The 22367-nt window shown below is 31.5% G+C and overlaps 1 protein-coding gene across 1 annotated transcript in view; it reads right to left on the bottom strand.

Moving 5' to 3' along the window:
• Positions 1 to 22367, bottom strand: part of LOC139404862 (copine-4) — an 84120-nt gene that overhangs the window by 54363 nt on the left and 7390 nt on the right. The window contains exons 4-5 of the mRNA XM_071147394.1: positions 19373 to 19456; positions 19199 to 19288 (exon numbers count right to left, since the gene is read on the bottom strand). Of these exons, the coding sequence (XP_071003495.1) occupies positions 19199 to 19288; positions 19373 to 19456 (174 nt within the window). The remainder of the gene's footprint in view (positions 1 to 19198; positions 19289 to 19372; positions 19457 to 22367) is intronic.

The raw sequence follows: 22367 nt of genomic DNA, 5'->3' as shown, positions 1-22367 counted from the left end.
TTATGATGCTACTATTATGATGTTACTATTATGATGTTACTATTATGATGTTACTATTATGAGACTACTATTATGATGTTACTATTATGATGTTACTATTATGATGTTACTATTATGATGTTACTATTATGATGTTACTATTATGAGACTACTATTATGATGTTACTATTATGATGTTACTATTATGATGTTACTATTATGATGCTACTATTATGAGACTACTATTATGATGTTACTATTATGATGCTACCATTATGGTCTACTATTATGATGTTACTATTATGATGTTACTATTATGATGCTACTATTATGATGTTACTATTATGATGTTACTATTATGATGTTACTATTATGAAGCTACTATTATGAGACTACTATTATGATGTTACTATTATGATGTTACTATTATGATGTTACTATTATGAGACTACTATTATGATGTTACTATTATGATGTTACTATTATGATGTTACTATTATGATGTTACTATTATGAGACTACTATTATGATGTTACTATTATGATGTTACTATTTTGATGTTACTATTATGATGTTACTATCATGATGTTACTATTATGATGTTACTATTATGATGCTACTATTATGAGACTACTATTATGATGTTACTATTATGATGTTACTATTATGATGTTACTATTATGATGTTACTATCATAATGTTACTATTATGATGTTACTATTATGATGCTACTATTATGAGACTACTATTATGATGTTACTATTATGATGCTACCATTATGGTCTACTATTATGATGTTACTATTATGATGTTACTATTATGATGTTACTATTATGATGTTACTATTATGATGTTACTATTATGATGCTACTATTATGATGTTACTATTATGATGTTACTATTATGATGTTACTATTATGATGTTACTATTATGATGTTACTATTATGATGCTACTATTATGATGTTACTATTATGATGCTACTATTATGAGACTACTATTATGATGTTACTATTATGATGTTACTATTATGATGTTACTATTATGATGTTACTATTATGATGTTACTATTATGATGCTACCATTATGATGTTACTATTACGATGTTACTATTATGATGTTACTATTATGATGTTACTATTATGATGTTACTATTATGATGTTACTATTATGATGTTACTATTATGATGTTACTATTATGATGTTACTATTATGAGACTACTATTATGATGTTACTATTATGATGTTACTATTATGATGCTACTATTATGATGTTACTATTATGATGTTACTATTATGATGTTACTATTATGAGACTACTATTATGATGTTACTATTATGATGTTACTATTATGATGTTACTATTATGATGTTACTATTATGATGTTACTATTATGAGACTACTATTATGATGTTACTATTATGATGTTACTATTATGATGTTACTATTATGATGCTACTATTATGAGACTACTATTATGATGTTACTATTATGATGCTACCATTATGGTCTACTATTATGATGTTACTATTATGATGTTACTATTATGATGCTACTATTATGATGTTACTATTATGATGTTACTATTATGATGTTACTATTATGAAGCTACTATTATGAGACTACTATTATGATGTTACTATTATGATGTTACTATTATGATGTTACTATTATGAGACTACTATTATGATGTTACTATTATGATGTTACTATTATGATGTTACTATTATGATGTTACTATTATGAGACTACTATTATGATGTTACTATTATGATGTTACTATTTTGATGTTACTATTATGATGTTACTATCATGATGTTACTATTATGATGTTACTATTATGATGCTACTATTATGAGACTACTATTATGATGTTACTATTATGATGTTACTATTATGATGTTACTATTATGATGTTACTATCATAATGTTACTATTATGATGTTACTATTATGATGCTACTATTATGAGACTACTATTATGATGTTACTATTATGATGCTACCATTATGGTCTACTATTATGATGTTACTATTATGATGTTACTATTATGATGTTACTATTATGATGTTACTATTATGATGTTACTATTATGATGCTACTATTATGATGTTACTATTATGATGTTACTATTATGATGCTACTATTATGAGACTACTATTATGATGTTACTATTATGATGTTACTATTATGATGTTACTATTATGATGTTACTATTATGATGTTACTATTATGATGCTACCATTATGATGTTACTATTACGATGTTACTATTATGATGTTACTATTATGATGTTACTATTATGATGTTACTATTATGATGTTACTATTATGATGTTACTATTATGAGACTACTATTATGATGTTACTATTATGAGACTACTATTATGATGTTACTATTATGATGTTACTATTATGATGCTACTATTATGATGTTACTATTATGATGTTACTATTATGATGTTACTATTATGAGACTACTATTATGATGTTACTATTATGATGTTACTATTATGATGTTACTATTATGATGTTACTATTATGATGTTACTATTATGATGTTACTATTATGATGTTACTATTATGATGTTACTATTATGAGACTACTATTATGATGTTACTATTATGATGTTACTATTATGATGTTACTATTATGATGCTACTATTATGAGACTACTATTATGATGTTACTATTATGATGCTACCATTATGGTCTACTATTATGATGTTACTATTATGATGTTACTATTATGATGCTACTATTATGATGTTACTATTATGATGTTACTATTATGATGTTACTATTATGAGGCTACTATTATGAGACTACTATTATGATGTTACTATTATGATGTTACTATTATGATGTTACTATTATGATGTTACTATTATGATGTTACTATTATGATGCTACTATTATGATGTTACTATTACGATGTTACTATTATGATGTTACTATTATGATGTTACTATTATGATGTTACTATTATGAGACTACTATTATGATGTTACTATTATGATGTTACTATTATGATGTTACTATTATGATGTTACTATTATGATGTTACTATTATGAGACTACTATTATGATGTTACTATTATGATGTTACTATTTTGATGTTACTATTATGATGTTACTATCATGATGTTACTATTATGATGTTACTATTATGATGCTACTATTATGAGACTACTATTATGATGTTACTATTATGATGCTACCATTATGGTCTACTATTATGATGTTACTATTATGATGTTACTATTATGATGTTACTATTATGATGTTACTATTATGATGTTACTATTATGAGGCTACTATTATGAGACTACTATTATGATGTTACTATTATGATGCTACCATTATGGTCTACTATTATGATGTTACTATTATGATGTTACTATTATGATGCTACCATTATGGTCTACTATTATGATGTTACTATTATGATGTTACTATTATGATGTTACTATTATGATGTTACTATTATGATGTTACTATTATGAGACTACTATTATGATGTTACTATTATGATGTTACTATTATGATGTTACTATTATGATGTTACTATTATGATGTTGCTATTATGAGACTACTATTATGATGCTACTTTTATGATGCTACTATTATGATGTTACTATTATGATGTTACTATTATGATGCTACTATTATGATGTTACTATTATGATGTTACTATTATGATGTTACTATTATGAGGCTACTATTATGAGACTACTATTATGATGTTACTATTATGATGTTACTATTATGATGTTACTATTATGATGTTACTATTATGATGTTACTATTATGATGCTACTATTATGATGTTACTATTACGATGTTACTATTATGATGTTACTATTATGATGTTACTATTATGATGTTACTATTATGAGACTACTATTATGATGTTACTATTATGATGTTACTATTATGATGTTACTATTATGATGTTACTATTATGAGACTACTATTATGATGCTACTATTATGATGTTCCTATTATGAGACTACTATTATGATGTTACTATTATGATGCTACTATTATGATGTTACTATTATGATGTTACTATTATGAGGCTACTATTATGATGTTACTATTATGATGTTACTATTATGATGTTACTATTATGATGTTACTATTACGATGTTACTATTATGATGTTACTATTATGATGTTACTATTATGATGTTACTATTATGATGTTACTATTATGAGACTACTATTATGATGTTACTATTATGATGTTACTATTATGATGTTACTATTATGATGTTACTATTATGATGTTACTATTATGATGTTACTATTATGATGCTACTATTATGATGTTACTATTATGATGTTACTATTATGATGCTACTATTATGAGACTACTATTATGATGTTACTATTATGATGCTACCATTATGGTCTACTATTATGATGTTACTATTATGATGTTACTATTATGATGTTACTATTATGATGTTACTATTATGAGGCTACTATTATGAGACTACTATTATGATGTTACTATTATGATGCTACCATTATGGTCTACTATTATGATGTTACTATTATGATGTTACTATTATGATGCTACCATTATGGTCTACTATTATGATGTTACTATTATGATGTTACTATTATGATGTTACTATTATGATGTTACTATTATGATGCTACCATTATGGTCTACTATTATGATGTTACTATTATGATGTTACTATTATGATGTTACTATTATGATGTTACTATTATGAGACTACTATTATGATGTTACTATTATGATGTTACTATTATGATGTTACTATTATGATGTTACTATTATGATGCTACTATTATGAGACTACTATTATGATGTTACTATTATGATGCTACCATTATGATGTTACTATTATGATGTTACTATTATGATGTTACTATTATGATGCTACTATTATGATGTTACTATTATGATGTTACTATTATGATGTTACTATTATGAGGCTACTATTATGAGACTACTATTATGATGTTACTATTATGATGTTACTATTATGATGTTACTATTATGATGTTACTATTATGATGCTACTATTATGATGTTACTATTACGATGTTACTATTATGATGTTACTATTATGATGTTACTATTATGATGTTACTATTATGAGACTACTATTATGATGTTACTATTATGATGTTACTATTATGATGTTACTATTATGAGACTACTATTATGATGCTACTATTATGATGTTCCTATTATGAGACTACTATTATGATGTTACTATTATGATGCTACTATTATGATGTTACTATTATGATGTTACTATTATGAGGCTACTATTATGATGTTACTATTATGATGTTACTATTATGATGTTACTATTATGATGTTACTATTACGATGTTACTATTATGATGTTACTATTATGATGTTACTATTATGATGTTACTATTATGATGTTACTATTATGATGTTACTATTATGAGACTACTATTATGATGTTACTATTATGATGTTACTATTATGATGTTACTATTATGATGTTACTATTATGATGTTACTATTATGATGTTACTATTATGATGCTACTATTATGATGTTACTATTATGATGTTACTATTATGATGCTACTATTATGAGACTACTATTATGATGTTACTATTATGATGCTACCATTATGGTCTACTATTATGATGTTACTATTATGATGTTACTATTATGATGTTACTATTATGATGTTACTATTATGAGGCTACTATTATGAGACTACTATTATGATGTTACTATTATGATGCTACCATTATGGTCTACTATTATGATGTTACTATTATGATGTTACTATTATGATGCTACCATTATGGTCTACTATTATGATGTTACTATTATGATGTTACTATTATGATGTTACTATTATGATGTTACTATTATGATGCTACCATTATGGTCTACTATTATGATGTTACTATTATGATGTTACTATTATGATGTTACTATTATGATGTTACTATTATGAGACTACTATTATGATGTTACTATTATGATGTTACTATTATGATGTTACTATTATGATGTTACTATTATGATGTTACTATTATGATGTTACTATTATGAGACTACTATTATGATGTTACTATTATGATGTTACTATTATGATGTTACTATTATGATGTTACTATTATGATGCTACTATTATGAGACTACTATTATGATGTTACTATTATGATGCTACCATTATGGTCTACTATTATGATGTTACTATTATGATGTTACTATTATGATGCTACTATTATGATGTTACTATTATGATGTTACTATTATGATGTTACTATTATGAGGCTACTATTATGAGACTACTATTATGATGTTACTATTATGATGTTACTATTATGATGTTACTATTATGATGTTACTATTATGATGTTACTATTATGATGCTACTATTATGATGTTACTATTACGATGTTACTATTATGATGTTACTATTATGATGTTACTATTATGATGTTACTATTATGAGACTACTATTATGATGTTACTATTATGATGTTACTATTATGATGTTACTATTATGATGTTACTATTATGAGACTACTATTATGATGCTACTATTATGATGTTCCTATTATGAGACTACTATTATGATGTTACTATTATGATGCTACTATTATGATGTTACTATTATGATGTTACTATTATGAGGCTACTATTATGATGTTACTATTATGATGTTACTATTATGATGTTACTATTATGATGTTACTATTACGATGTTACTATTATGATGTTACTATTATGATGTTACTATTATGATGTTACTATTATGATGTTACTATTATGATGTTACTATTATGAGACTACTATTATGATGTTACTATTATGATGTTACTATTATGATGTTACTATTATGATGTTACTATTATGATGTTACTATTATGATGCTACTATTATGATGTTACTATTATGATGTTACTATTATGATGCTACTATTATGAGACTACTATTATGATGTTACTATTATGATGCTACCATTATGGTCTACTATTATGATGTTACTATTATGATGTTACTATTATGATGTTACTATTATGATGTTACTATTATGAGGCTACTATTATGAGACTACTATTATGATGTTACTATTATGATGCTACCATTATGGTCTACTATTATGATGTTACTATTATGATGTTACTATTATGATGCTACCATTATGGTCTACTATTATGATGTTACTATTATGATGTTACTATTATGATGTTACTATTATGATGTTACTATTATGAGACTACTATTATGATGTTACTATTATAATGTTACTATTATGATGTTACTATTATGATGTTGCTATTATGAGACTACTATTATGATGCTACTTTTATGATGCTACTATTATGATGTTACTATTATGATGTTACTATTATGATGCTACTATTATGATGTTACTATTATGATGTTACTATTATGATGCTACTATTATGAGACTACTATTATGATGTTACTATTATGATGCTACCATTATGGTCTACTATTATGATGTTACTATTATGATGTTACTATTATGATGCTACTATTATGATGTTACTATTATGATGTTACTATTATGATGTTACTATTATGAGGCTACTATTATGAGACTACTATTATGATGTTACTATTATGATGTTACTATTATGATGTTACTATTATGATGTTACTATTATGATGTTACTATTATGATGCTACTATTATGATGTTACTATTACGATGTTACTATTATGATGTTACTATTATGATGTTACTATTATGATGTTACTATTATGAGACTACTATTATGATGTTACTATTATGATGTTACTATTATGATGTTACTATTATGATGTTACTATTATGAGACTACTATTATGATGCTACTATTATGATGTTCCTATTATGAGACTACTATTATGATGTTACTATTATGATGCTACTATTATGATGTTACTATTATGATGTTACTATTATGAGGCTACTATTATGATGTTACTATTATGATGTTACTATTATGATGTTACTATTATGATGTTACTATTACGATGTTACTATTATTATGTTACTATTATGATGTTACTATTATGATGTTACTATTATGATGTTACTATTATGATGTTACTATTATGAGACTACTATTATGATGTTACTATTATGATGTTACTATTATGATGTTACTATTATGATGTTACTATTATGATGTTACTATTATGATGTTACTATTATGATGTTACTATTATGATGTTACTATTATGATGCTACTATTATGATGTTACTATTACGATGTTACTATTATGATGTTACTATTATGATGTTACTATTATGATGTTACTATTATGAGACTACTATTATGATGTTACTATTATGATGTTACTATTATGATGTTACTATTATGATGTTACTATTATGAGACTACTATTATGATGCTACTATTATGATGTTCCTATTATGAGACTACTATTATGATGTTACTATTATGATGCTACTATTATGATGTTACTATTATGATGTTACTATTATGAGGCTACTATTATGATGTTACTATTATGATGTTACTATTATGATGTTACTATTATGATGTTACTATTACGATGTTACTATTATTATGTTACTATTATGATGTTACTATTATGATGTTACTATTATGATGTTACTATTATGATGTTACTATTATGAGACTACTATTATGATGTTACTATTATGATGTTACTATTATGATGTTACTATTATGATGTTACTATCATGATGTTACTATTATGATGTTACTATTATGATGCTACTATTATGAGACTACTATTATGATGTTACTATTATGATGCTACCATTATGGTCTACTATTATGATGTTACTATTATGATGTTACTATTATGATGTTACTATTATGATGTTACTATTATGATGCTACCATTATGAGGCTACTATTATGAGACTACTATTTTGATGTTACTATTATGATGCTACCATTATGGTCTACTATTATGATGTTACTATTATGATGTTACTATTATGATGCTACCATTATGGTCTACTATTATGATGTTACTATTATGATGTTACTATTATGATGTTACTATTATGATGTTACTATTATGAGACTACTATTATGATGTTACTATTATGATGTTACTATTATGATGTTACTATTATGATGTTACTATTATGATGTTACTATTATGATGTTACTATTATGAGACTACTATTATGATGTTACTATTATGATGTTACTATTATGATGTTACTATTATGATGTTACTATTATGATGTTACTATTATGATGCTACTATTATGATGTTACTATTATGATGTTACTATTATGATGCTACCATTATGAGACTACTATTATGATGTTACTATTATGATGCTACCATTATGGTCTACTATTATGATGTTACTATTATGATGTTACTATTATGATGTTACTATTATGATGTTACTATTATGATGTTACTATTATGAGGCTACTATTATGAGACTACTATTATGATGTTACTATTATGATGCTACCATTATGGTCTACTATTATGATGTTACTATTATGATGTTACTATTATGATGCTACCATTATGGTCTACTATTATGATGTTACTATTATGATGTTACTATTATGATGTTACTATTATGATGTTACTATTATGAGACTACTATTATGATGTTACTATTATGATGTTACTATTATGATGTTACTATTATGATGTTACTATTATGATGTTGCAATTATGAGACTACTATTATGATGCTACTTTTATGATGCTACTATTATGATGTTACTATTATGATGTTACTATTATGATGCTACTATTATGATGTTACTATTATGATGTTACTATTATGATGCTACTATTATGAGACTACTATTATGATGTTACTATTATGATGCTACCATTATGGTCTACTATTATGATGTTACTATTATGATGTTACTATTATGATGCTACTATTATGATGTTACTATTATGATGTTACTATTATGATGTTACTATTATGAGGCTACTATTATGAGACTACTATTATGATGTTACTATTATGATGTTACTATTATGATGTTACTATTATGATGTTACTATTATGATGTTACTATTATGATGCTACTATTATGATGTTACTATTACGATGTTACTATTATGATGTTACTATTATGATGTTACTATTATGATGTTACTATTATGAGACTACTATTATGATGTTACTATTATGATGTTACTATTATGATGTTACTTTTATTATGTTACTATTATGAGACTACTATTATGATGCTACTATTATGATGTTCCTATTATGAGACTACTATTATGATGTTACTATTATGATGCTACTATTATGATGTTACTATTATGATGTTACTATTATGAGGCTACTATTATGATGTTACTATTATGATGTTACTATTATGATGTTACTATTATGATGTTACTATTACGATGTTACTATTATGATGTTACTATTATGATGTTACTATTATGATGTTACTATTATGATGTTACTATTATGATGTTACTATTATGAGACTACTATTATGATGTTACTATTATGATGTTACTATTATGATGTTACTATTATGATGTTACTATCATGATGTTACTATTATGATGTTACTATTATGATGCTACTATTATGAGACTACTATTATGATGTTACTATTATGATGCTACCATTATGGTCTACTATTATGATGTTACTATTATGATGTTACTATTATGATGTTACTATTATGATGCTACTATTATGAGACTACTATTATGAGGCTACTATTATGAGACTACTATTATGATGTTACTATTATGATGCTACCATTATGGTCTACTATTATGATGTTACTATTATGATGTTACTATTATGATGCTACCATTATGGTCTACTATTATGATGTTACTATTATGATGTTACTATTATGATGTTACTATTATGATGTTACTATTATGAGACTACTATTATGATGTTACTATTATGATGTTACTATTATGATGTTACTATTATGATGTTACTATTATGATGTTGCTATTATGAGACTACTATTATGATGCTACTTTTATGATGCTACTATTATGATGTTACTATTATGATGTTACTATTATGATGCTACTATTATGATGTTACTATTATGATGTTACTATTATGATGCTACTATTATGAGACTACTATTATGATGTTACTATTATGATGCTACCATTATGGTCTACTATTATGATGTTACTATTATGATGTTACTATTATGATGCTACTATTATGATGTTACTATTATGATGTTACTATTATGATGTTACTATTATGAGGCTACTATTATGAGACTACTATTATGATGTTACTATTATGATGTTACTATTATGATGTTACTATTATGATGTTACTATTATGATGTTACTATTATGATGCTACTATTATGATGTTACTATTACGATGTTACTATTATGATGTTACTATTATGATGTTACTATTATGATGTTACTATTATGAGACTACTATTATGATGTTACTATTATGATGTTACTATTATGATGTTACTATTATGATGTTACTATTATGAGACTACTATTATGATGCTACTATTATGATGTTCCTATTATGAGACTACTATTATGATGTTACTATTATGATGCTACTATTATGATGTTACTATTATGATGTTACTATTATGAGGCTACTATTATGATGTTACTATTATGATGTTACTATTATGATGTTACTATTATGATGTTACTATTACGATGTTACTATTATGATGTTACTATTATGATGTTACTATTATGATGCTACTATTATGATGTTACTATTATGATGTTACTATTATGATGCTACTATTATGAGACTACTATTATGATGTTACTATTATGATGCTACCATTATGGTCTACTATTATGATGTTACTATTATGATGTTACTATTATGATGTTACTATTATGATGTTACTATTATGATGTTACTATTATGAGGCTACTATTATGAGACTACTATTATGATGTTACTATTATGATGCTACCATTATGGTCTACTATTATGATGTTACTATTATGATGTTACTATTATGATGCTACCATTATGGTCTACTATTATGATGTTACTATTATGATGTTACTATTATGATGTTACTATTATGATTTTACTATTATGAGACTACTATTATGATGTTACTATTATGATGTTACTATTATGATGTTACTATTATGATGTTACTATTATGATGTTGCTATTATGAGACTACTATTATGATGCTACTTTTATGATGCTACTATTATGATGTTACTATTATGATGTTACTATTATGATGCTACTATTATGAGACTACTATTATGATGTTACTATTATGATGCTACCATTATGGTCTACTATTATGATGTTACTATTATGATGTTACTATTATGATGCTACTATTATGATGTTACTATTATGATGTTACTATTATGATGTTACTATTATGAGGCTACTATTATGAGACTACTATTATGATGTTACTATTATGATGTTACTATTATGATGTTACTATTATGATGTTACTATTATGATGTTACTATTATGATGCTACTATTATGATGTTACTATTACGATGTTACTATTATGATGTTACTATTATGATGTTACTATTATGATGTTACTATTATGAGACTACTATTATGATGTTACTATTATGATGTTACTATTATGATGTTACTATTATGATGTTACTATTATGAGACTACTATTATGATGCTACTATTATGATGTTCCTATTATGAGACTACTATTATGATGTTACTATTATGATGCTACTATTATGATGTTACTATTATGATGTTACTATTATGAGGCTACTATTATGATGTTACTATTATGATGTTACTATTATGATGTTACTATTATGATGTTACTATTACGATGTTACTATTATGATGTTACTATTATGATGTTACTATTATGATGTTACTATTATGATGTTACTATTATGAGACTACTATTATGATGTTACTATTATGATGTTACTATTATGATGTTACTATTATGATGTTACTATTATGATGTTACTATTATGATGCTACTATTATGATGTTACTATTATGATGTTACTATTATGATGTTACTATTATGATGTTACTATTATGATGTTACTATTATGATGCTACTATTATGATGTTACTATTATGATGTTACTATTATGATGTTACTATTATGATGCTACTATTATGATGCTACTATTATGATGTTACTATTACGATGTTACTATTATGATGTTACTATTATGATGTTACTATTATGATGTTACTATTATGATGTTACTATTATGAGACTACTATTATGATGTTACTATTATGATGTTACTATTACGATGTTACTATTATGATGTTACTATTATGATGTTACTATTATGATGTTACTATTATGATGTTACTATTATGATGTTACTATTATGATGCTACTATTATGATGTTACTATTATGATGTTACTATTATGATGTTACTATTATGAGACTACTATTATGATGCTACTATTATGATGTTACTATTATGATGTTACTATTATGAGACTACTATTATGATGTTACTATTATGAGACTACTATTATGATGTTACTATTATGATGCTACTATTATGATGTTACTATTATGATGCTACTATTATGATGTTACTATTATGATGTTACTATTATGATGTTACTATTATGAGGCTACTATTATGAGACTACTATTATGATGTTACTATTATGATGTTACTATTATGATGCTACTATTATGATGTTACTATTATGAGACTACTATTATGATGTTACTATTATGATGTTACTATTATGATGTTACTATTATGATGTTACTATTATGATGTTACTATTATGATGCTACTATTATGATGTTACTATTATGATGTTACTATTATGATGTTACTATTATGAGGCTACTATTATGAGACTACTATTATGATGTTACTATTATGATGCTACTATTATGATGTTACTATTATGATGTTACTATTATGATGTTACTATTATGAGGCTACTATTATGATGTTACTATTATGATGTTACTATTATGAGGCTACTATTATGAGACTACTATTATGAAGTTACTATTATGATGCTACTATTATGATGTTACTATTATGATGTTACTATTATGATGTTACTATTATGAGACTACTATTATGATGTTACTATTATGATGCTACTATTATGATGTTACTATTATGATGCTACTATTATGATGTTACTATTATGATGTTACTATTATGATGTTACTATTATGAGACTACTATTATGATGTTACTATTATGATGCTACTATTATGATGTTACTATTATGATGTTACTATTATGATGTTACTATTATGAGACTACTATTATGATGTTACTATTATGATGCTACTATTATGATGCTACTATTATGATGTTACTATTATGATGTTACTATTATGATGTTACTATTATGAGGCTACTATTATGATGTTACTATTATGATGTTACTATTATGAGGCTACTATTATGAGACTACTATTATGATGTTACTATTATGATGCTACTATTATGATGTTACTATTATGATGTTACTATTATGATGTTACTATTATGAGACTACTATTATGATGTTACTATTATGATGCTACTATTATGATGTTACTATTATGATGCTACTATTATGATGTTACTATTATGATGTTACTATTATGATGTTACTATTATGAGACTACTATTATGATGTTACTATTATGATGCTACTATTATGATGTTACTATTATGATGCTACTATTATGATGTTACTATTATGATGTTACTATTATGATGTTACTATTATGAGACTACTATTATGATGTTACTATTATGAGACTACTATTATGATGTTACTATTATGATGCTACTATTATGATGTTACTATTATGATGCTACTATTATGATGTTACTATTATGATGTTACTATTATGATGTTACTATTATGAGGCTACTATTATGAGACTACTATTATGATGTTACTATTATGATGTTACTATTATGATGCTACTATTATGATGTTACTATTATGAGACTACTATTATGATGTTACTATTATGATGTTACTATTATGATGTTACTATTATGATGTTACTATTATGATGTTACTATTATGATGCTACTATTATGATGTTACTATTATGATGTTACTATTATGATGTTACTATTATGAGGCTACTATTATGAGACTACTATTATGATGTTACTATTATGATGCTACTATTATGATGTTACTATTATGATGTTACTATTATGATGTTACTATTATGAGGCTACTATTATGAGACTACTATTATGATGTTACTATTATGTTGTTACTATTATGATGCTACTATTATGATGTTACTATTATGATGTTACTATTATGATGTTACTATTATGATGTTACTATTATGATGTTACTATTATGATGTTACTATTATGATGTTACTATTATGATGCTACTATTATGATGTTACTATTATGATGCTACTATTATGATGTTACTATTATGATGCTACTATTATGATGCTAAATCAAATCAAATCAAATCAAAATCAAATCAAATTTTATTTGTCACATACCCATGGTTAGCAGATGTTAATGCGAGTGTAGCGAAATGCTTGTGCTTCTAGTTCCGACAATGCAGTAATAACAAGTAATCTAACTAACAATTCCAAAACTACTGTCTTGTACACAGTGTAAGGGGATAAAGAATATGTATATAAGGATATATGAATGAGTGATGGTACAGAGCAGCATAGGCAAGATACAGTAGATGGTATCGAGTACAGTATATACATATGAGATGAGTATGTAAACAAAGTGGCATAGTTAAAGTGGCTAGTGATACATGTATTACATAAGAATACAGTCGATGATATAGAGTACAGTATATACGTATGCATATGAGATGAATAATGTAGGGTAAGTAACATTATATAAGGTAGCATTGTTTAAAGTGGCTAGTGATATATTTACATCATTTCCCATCAATTCCCATTATTAAAGTGGCTGGAGTTGAGTCAGTGTCAGTGTGTTGGCAGCAGCCACTCAATGTTAGTGGTGGCTGTTTAACAGTCTGATGGCCTTGAGATAGAAGCTGTTTTTCAGTCTCTCGGTCCCAGCTTTGATGCACCTGTACTGACCTCGCCTTCTGGATGATAGCGGGGTGAACAGGCAGTGGCTCGGGTGGTTGATGTCCTTGATGATCTTTATGGCCTTCCTGTGACATCGGGTGGTGTAGGTGTCCTGGAGGGCAGGTAGTTTGCCCCCGGTGATGCGTTGTGCAGACCTCACTACCCTCTGGAGAGCCTTACGGTTGAGGGCGGAGCAGTTGCCGTACCAGGCCCGACAGCCCGACAGGATGCTCTCGATTGTGCATCTGTAGAAGTTTGTGAGTGCTTTTGGTGACAAGCCGAATTTCTTCAGCCTTCTGAGGTTGAAGAGGCGCTGCTGCGCCTTCTTCACGATGCTGTCTGTGTGAGTGGACCAATTCAGTTTGTCTGTGATGTGTATGCCGAGGAACTTAAAACTTGCTACCCTCTCCACTACTGTTCCATCGATGTGGATAGGGGGGTGTTCCCTCTGCTGTTTCCTGAAGTCCACAATCATCTCCTTAGTTTTGTTGACGTTGAGTGTGAGGTTATTTTCCTGACACCACACTCCGAGGGCCCTCACCTCCTCCCTGTAGGCCGTCTCGTCGTTGTTGGTAATCAAGCCTACCAATGTTGTGTCGTCCGCAAACTTGATGATTGAGTTGGAGGCGTGCGTGGCCACGCAGTCGTGGGTGAACAGGGAGTACAGGAGAGGGCTCAGAACGCACCCTTGTGGGGCCCCAGTGTTGAGGATCAGCGGGGAGGAGATGTTGTTGCCTACCCTCACCACCTGGGGGCGGCCCGTCAGGAAGTCCAGTACCCAGTTGCACAGGGCGGGGTCGAGACCCAGGGTCTCGAGCTTGATGACGAGCTTGGAGGGTACTATGGTGTTGAATGCCGAGCTGTAGTCGATGAACAGCATTCTCACATAGGTATTCCTCTTGTCCAGATGGGTTAGGGCAGTGTGCAGTGTGGTTGAGATTGCATCGTCTGTGGACCTATTTGGGCGGTAAGCAAATTGGAGTGGGTCTAGGGTGTCAGGTAGGGTGGAGGTGATATGGTCCTTGACTAGTCTCTCAAAGCACTTCATGATGACGGAAGTGAGTGCTACGGGGCGGTAGTCGTTTAGCTCAGTTACCTTAGCTTTCTTGGGAACAAGAACAATGGTGGCCCTCTTGAAGCATGTGGGAACAGCAGACTGGTATAGGGATTGATTGAATATGTCCGTAAACACACCGGCCAGCTGGTCTGCGCATGCTCTGAGGGCGCGGCTGGGGATGCCGTCTGGGCCTGCAGCCTTGCGAGGGTTAACACGTTTAAATGTCTTACTCACCTCGGCTGCAGTGAAGGAGAGACCGCATGTTTTCGTTGCAGGCCGTGTCAGTGGCACTGTATTTTCCTCAAAGCGGGCAAAAAAGTTATTTAGTCTGCCTGGGAGCAGGACATCCTGGTCCGTGACTGGGCTGGATTTCTTCCTGTAGTCCGTGATTGACTGTAGACCCTGCCACATGCCTCTTGTGTCTGAGCCGTTGAATTGAGATTCTACTTTGTCTCTGTACTGACGCTTAGCTTGTTTGATAGCCTTGCGGAGGGAATAGCTGCACTGTTTGTATTCGGTCATGTTACCAGACACCTTGCCCTGATTAAAAGCAGTGGTTCGCGCTTTCAGTTTCACGCGAATTCTGCCATCAATCCACGATTTCTGGTTAGGGAATGTTTTAATTGTTGCTATGGGAACGACATCTTCAACGCACGTTCTAATGAACTCGCACACCGAATCAGCGTATTCGTCAATGTTGTTGTCTGACGCAATACGAAACATGTCCCAGTCCACGTGATGGAAGCAGTCTTGGAGTGTGGAGTTAATCCAAGCTCTTTCCCTGAAACCACTGGTTGTTAAGCAGTGGCTCTGTATAATTTGAATACTTATTTCAAAAAGGTTTGCTGATACCGTGGGTGCAGTTAATATTGGTAGCAATATGTTCAGACAGTTTCTTAGCCTTCAACGTTTAAATGTGAATGATCTCTTTAGCTCCATGTCATTTCCTGCCCTGGGGTTAATTGTTGTTGGCCCCACCAACACACATCCAACCCTACAGTGACCTCATCACTCATACCCCTAAAGAGCACCACCGTGGCAACTGGGGCTGATTGAAATCTTGGGATGGAGAGGAGAGGTGTGATTGGTAACATGGAGGGATTGGGACAAGAAGTAGGTGGGAGGGAGTTGGGGGTGGGGGCATCGACAGCTTAACCTCCTCCCACCTCAGCACCACCCTCTCTATCTCCTTGACTGGAGAGGAGGGAATGAAGAATAGAGGGAAGGAGAGAGAGAGAGAGAGAGAGAGACTCAGTGTCCCTAAACACAATGAGACACTGCTGCAGCTCATTGTTGGTGCCTAAATGTTTAATGAGAAAGTTTTATTTGTTTAGAGCAGGCCCTTCAGGCGCTCATTAGACTAACTGTAGTTTAATGATTTAGTAATGCCAGGGAGTTAGAAAGGGGGAAAAAGGCAATAATACACACACACACAAACAAGCACACACACGAGGCAATAAAGGAAAAGGGGGAAGATGCCGACCATGTGAGACAGAGGGAGGGGGGCTGAAAGAGAACACGAGAGGGAGGAAAGAGGAGGAGTTATAAAGGTGGTGGGGGCGGGGCGTTTGAGAGTATCTCTCTTTCCACTCCCCTGGTCTAATAGACGTCCCCCGTATGATCAGGCCAAGCCACAAATGACTCGTCTAGAGAGCCCTCAAACTCAACTCTGAACCTCGATGCCAGTTCATTTTTACATTGTTCCCCTCTAATCAGGGACTGATTGACTGGAGAGGAGGAAATGAACAATAGAGGGAAGGAGAGAGAGACCAATCAGGGACTGATTTAGACCTGGGACACCAGGTGGGTGGTATTAATTATCAAGTAGAACAGAAAACCAGGGATAAGAGTTGAATACCCCTGCTATAGAGAACCCCCTTCCTCCCTAGTCTAGCCCTCCCTCCTGACTCTAGTAGACAAACCCCTCATAGGATTGAGGCCATGGTGCTGAAATCAGTATTGCTCACCTGCCAGTCAGTCCACTACTGTGGCAAAAGTGCTCAATCAGGTCCCCTGGGCTGGCAAGAAGACATAGAGCCAAGCACATACATACATACATACATACATACATACATACATACATACATACATACAATCAATCAGACACACACGTCTATACCTTTAGAGGCCGGTCATGGTCTCCACTGCAGAGGGAATTCAGGGAAGTCTTGAAGGTTTTCCACACCGGGTTAAGGTTGTTCATAACAGTCTGTGAGTGAAACAGGAAAGAGAAATGGAAATAAGCTAAAGTAATTGGATGGATCCGTTTGAACAAAACGACTGCTGGTTTTACCTCTGTTCTGTGCACAAGCTGTAGCGTGTCGTCATCGTTCATCCTGAAGATCTCCAGGAAAGGGTCTGATTTGCTAAAAAAGTCCTGCACAGAGAGATACACAGTGGGCTTTCAGAAATACGTCAACTACCATCTTAATGCCATGCTGAGGGATTGCAATATTTCCCTCCCAACCGCTTTGGCCCTAAAACTGTGAAAGTGGTCAATAAAATACCTAACGTTGTTGTGAGGAAGATGGTTGCCATGTTGTCCAAATTCATGCATTTATCAAAGTCAACAACACACTGAGGTCCTCTACAAATGCTCCTGTATGTGTATAGGTAATCTACATGGAATATATATTAAACATAGGATATACTGTACTGACATCTAACTAACTCTCTGCCACCATATCTCTTCCTGTGAGGCTGGTCTTTCTCCTTCCTGTTCATTGATTCATAGAGCTGAGCTGTGATGCAATCTGTAGGAGGGTTATCTCTGGTAACTCCCTAGACGGGTGCCAAAACTCCTGAACAGCTAAATTAGCTGAAGAAATACTGTACCTCATACAATACTCCAGACCCTGAGGTTGTTACTCGTTACAGTATACAGCTAAGACGCCTTTCAAATTGTCTTGGTACTTTGACTTATCTAATAAGAGCAGCACTGGGAAGTAGAAAATCACAGATTGTTCTCAACACTTTTGAACAACAAGTAGAAATGTCAAATTGCAGATTGCATTTCTTCAACAAGCAGGACGCACAGGATGTACTTCAAAATCCCGGTCATTGGAAAGAGAAAGAGACGCAGGTATAGAGGACTTAGGGAGAGGTGCCTTGTAAGGATCCGCCAACGGCGAGGGGGAAATCTGCCCTTACCATCAGTATTACTCGCCAACGTACAATCATTGAACAATAAATTAGACGATGATTAGACGTACGATCATGATCACATTAGACGTACGATCACGAATATCCTACCAACAGGACATCAAAAACGGTAATATCTTATGTTTCACCAAATCGTGGCTGAATGACGACATGGATAACATTCAGCTGGTTGTAACCCCCGGGGTGTAGTGGGAAAGAAGTCAGGAGCAGGAAGCAGAGAGTTCAGGGTAGCGCTACTTTTTAATGCACCACAACGTTGAACAGACGCCATCCCTAACAAATGCCCCAAACACGGGGGACTTAAACAGTCCAGCAAAATTCAAACACATGGACAACCGTGACATACAGCCGTGTACACAGGTACACTGAAAATAATCCTGCACAACCAGCAGGCGGGCCGGCTGGTAAATAAAGCCCAACCAATTAACCTAAACTAAACACATATGCAACTAATAAACAGAAAAGGGGGAAAAGGGATCAGTGGCAGCTAGTAGGCCGGTGACGACGACTGCCAAGCGCCACCCGAACAGGAAGGGGAGCCACCTTCGGTCGGAGTCGTGACACTGGTGGGATATACGCTGCACTGGCTAGATAGAACAGCACACTCAGAAGACGAGGGCGGTCTGTGTATATTAGTAAACAACAGCTGGTGCACGAAATCTAAGGAAGTCTCTAGATTTTGCTCGCCTGAAGTGGAGTATCTCATGATAGTGTTCATCTATATTTTGTGTGGCTGTTTATTTACCACCACAGACAGATGCTGGCACTAAGACTGCACTCAGTCAGCTGTATAAGGTAATAAGCAAACAGGAAACTGCTCACCCAGAAGCGGCGCTTCTAGTGGCCGGGGACTTTAATGCAGGGAAACATTAATCCATTTTACCTCATTTCTATCAGCATGTTATATGTCAACCAGAGGGGGAAAAAATTCTAGATCACCTTTACGGCACACACAGAGACGCATACAAAGCTCTCCCTCGCCCTCCTTTGGCAAATCTGACCATAACTATATCCTCCTGATCCCTGCCGACAAGCAAAAACTAAAGCAGGAAGCACCAGTGACTCAGTCTATTAAAAAGCAGTCAGATAAAGCAGATGCTAAACTACAGGACTGTTTTGCTAGCACAGACAGGAACATGTTCCGGGATTCTTCCAATGGCATTGAGGAGTACACCACATCAGTCACTGGCTTTATCAATAAGGGCATCGAGGAAGTCGTCCCCACAGTGAAAGTACATACATAGCCCAACCAGAAGCCATGGATTACAGACAACATTCACACTGAGCTAAAGTGTAGGTGCGGAACTCTAACCTGGAAGCTTATAAGAAATCCTGCTATGCCCTGCGACGAACCATCAGACAGGCAAAGCGCAAATAAAGGACTAAAATTGAATCGTCCTACACCGGCTCCGATGCTGGTCGGGTGTGGCAGGACCTGCAAACTATTACAGACTACAAACGGAAGCACAGACGCGAGCTGTCCAGTGACACGAGCCTACCAGATGAGCTAAATCACTTCTATGCACGCTTCAAGGCAAGCAACACTGAGGCAACACTGAGGTAGCCGATGTGAGTAAGGCCGCTGGCAAGGCATGTGCTGACCAACTGGCAGGTGTCTTCACTGACATTTTCAACATGTCCCTGATTGAGTCTGTAATACCAACGTGTTTCAAGCAGACCACCATAGTCTCTGTGCCCAAGAACACGGAGGCAACCTGCCTAAATGACTACAGACCCGTAGCACTCAAGTCCGTAGCCGTGAGTGCTAGGCTGGTAATGGCTCACATCAACACCATTATCCCAGAAACCCTAGACCCACTCAAATTTGCATAACGCTCAAACAGATCCACAGATGATGCAATCTCTATTGCACTCCACACTGTCCTTTCCCACCTGGACAAAAGAAACACCTACATGAGAATACTATTCATTGAGTACAGCTCAGCGTTCAACACCATAGTGCCCTCAAAGCTCATCACTAAGCTAAGGATCCTGGGACTAAACACCTCCCTCTGCAGCTGGATCCTGGACTTCCTGACGGGCCGCACAGAGGTGGTAAGGGTAGGTAGCAACACATCTGCCACACTGATCCTCAATACTGGAGCACCTCAGGGGTGTGTGCTCAG

This window comes from Oncorhynchus clarkii, unplaced genomic scaffold, assembly GCF_045791955.1.
Source record: "Oncorhynchus clarkii lewisi isolate Uvic-CL-2024 unplaced genomic scaffold, UVic_Ocla_1.0 unplaced_contig_12549_pilon_pilon, whole genome shotgun sequence".
NCBI classification, from domain to species: Eukaryota; Metazoa; Chordata; class Actinopteri; order Salmoniformes; family Salmonidae; genus Oncorhynchus; species Oncorhynchus clarkii.
This window is presented reverse-complemented; position numbering and strand designations above follow the sequence as displayed.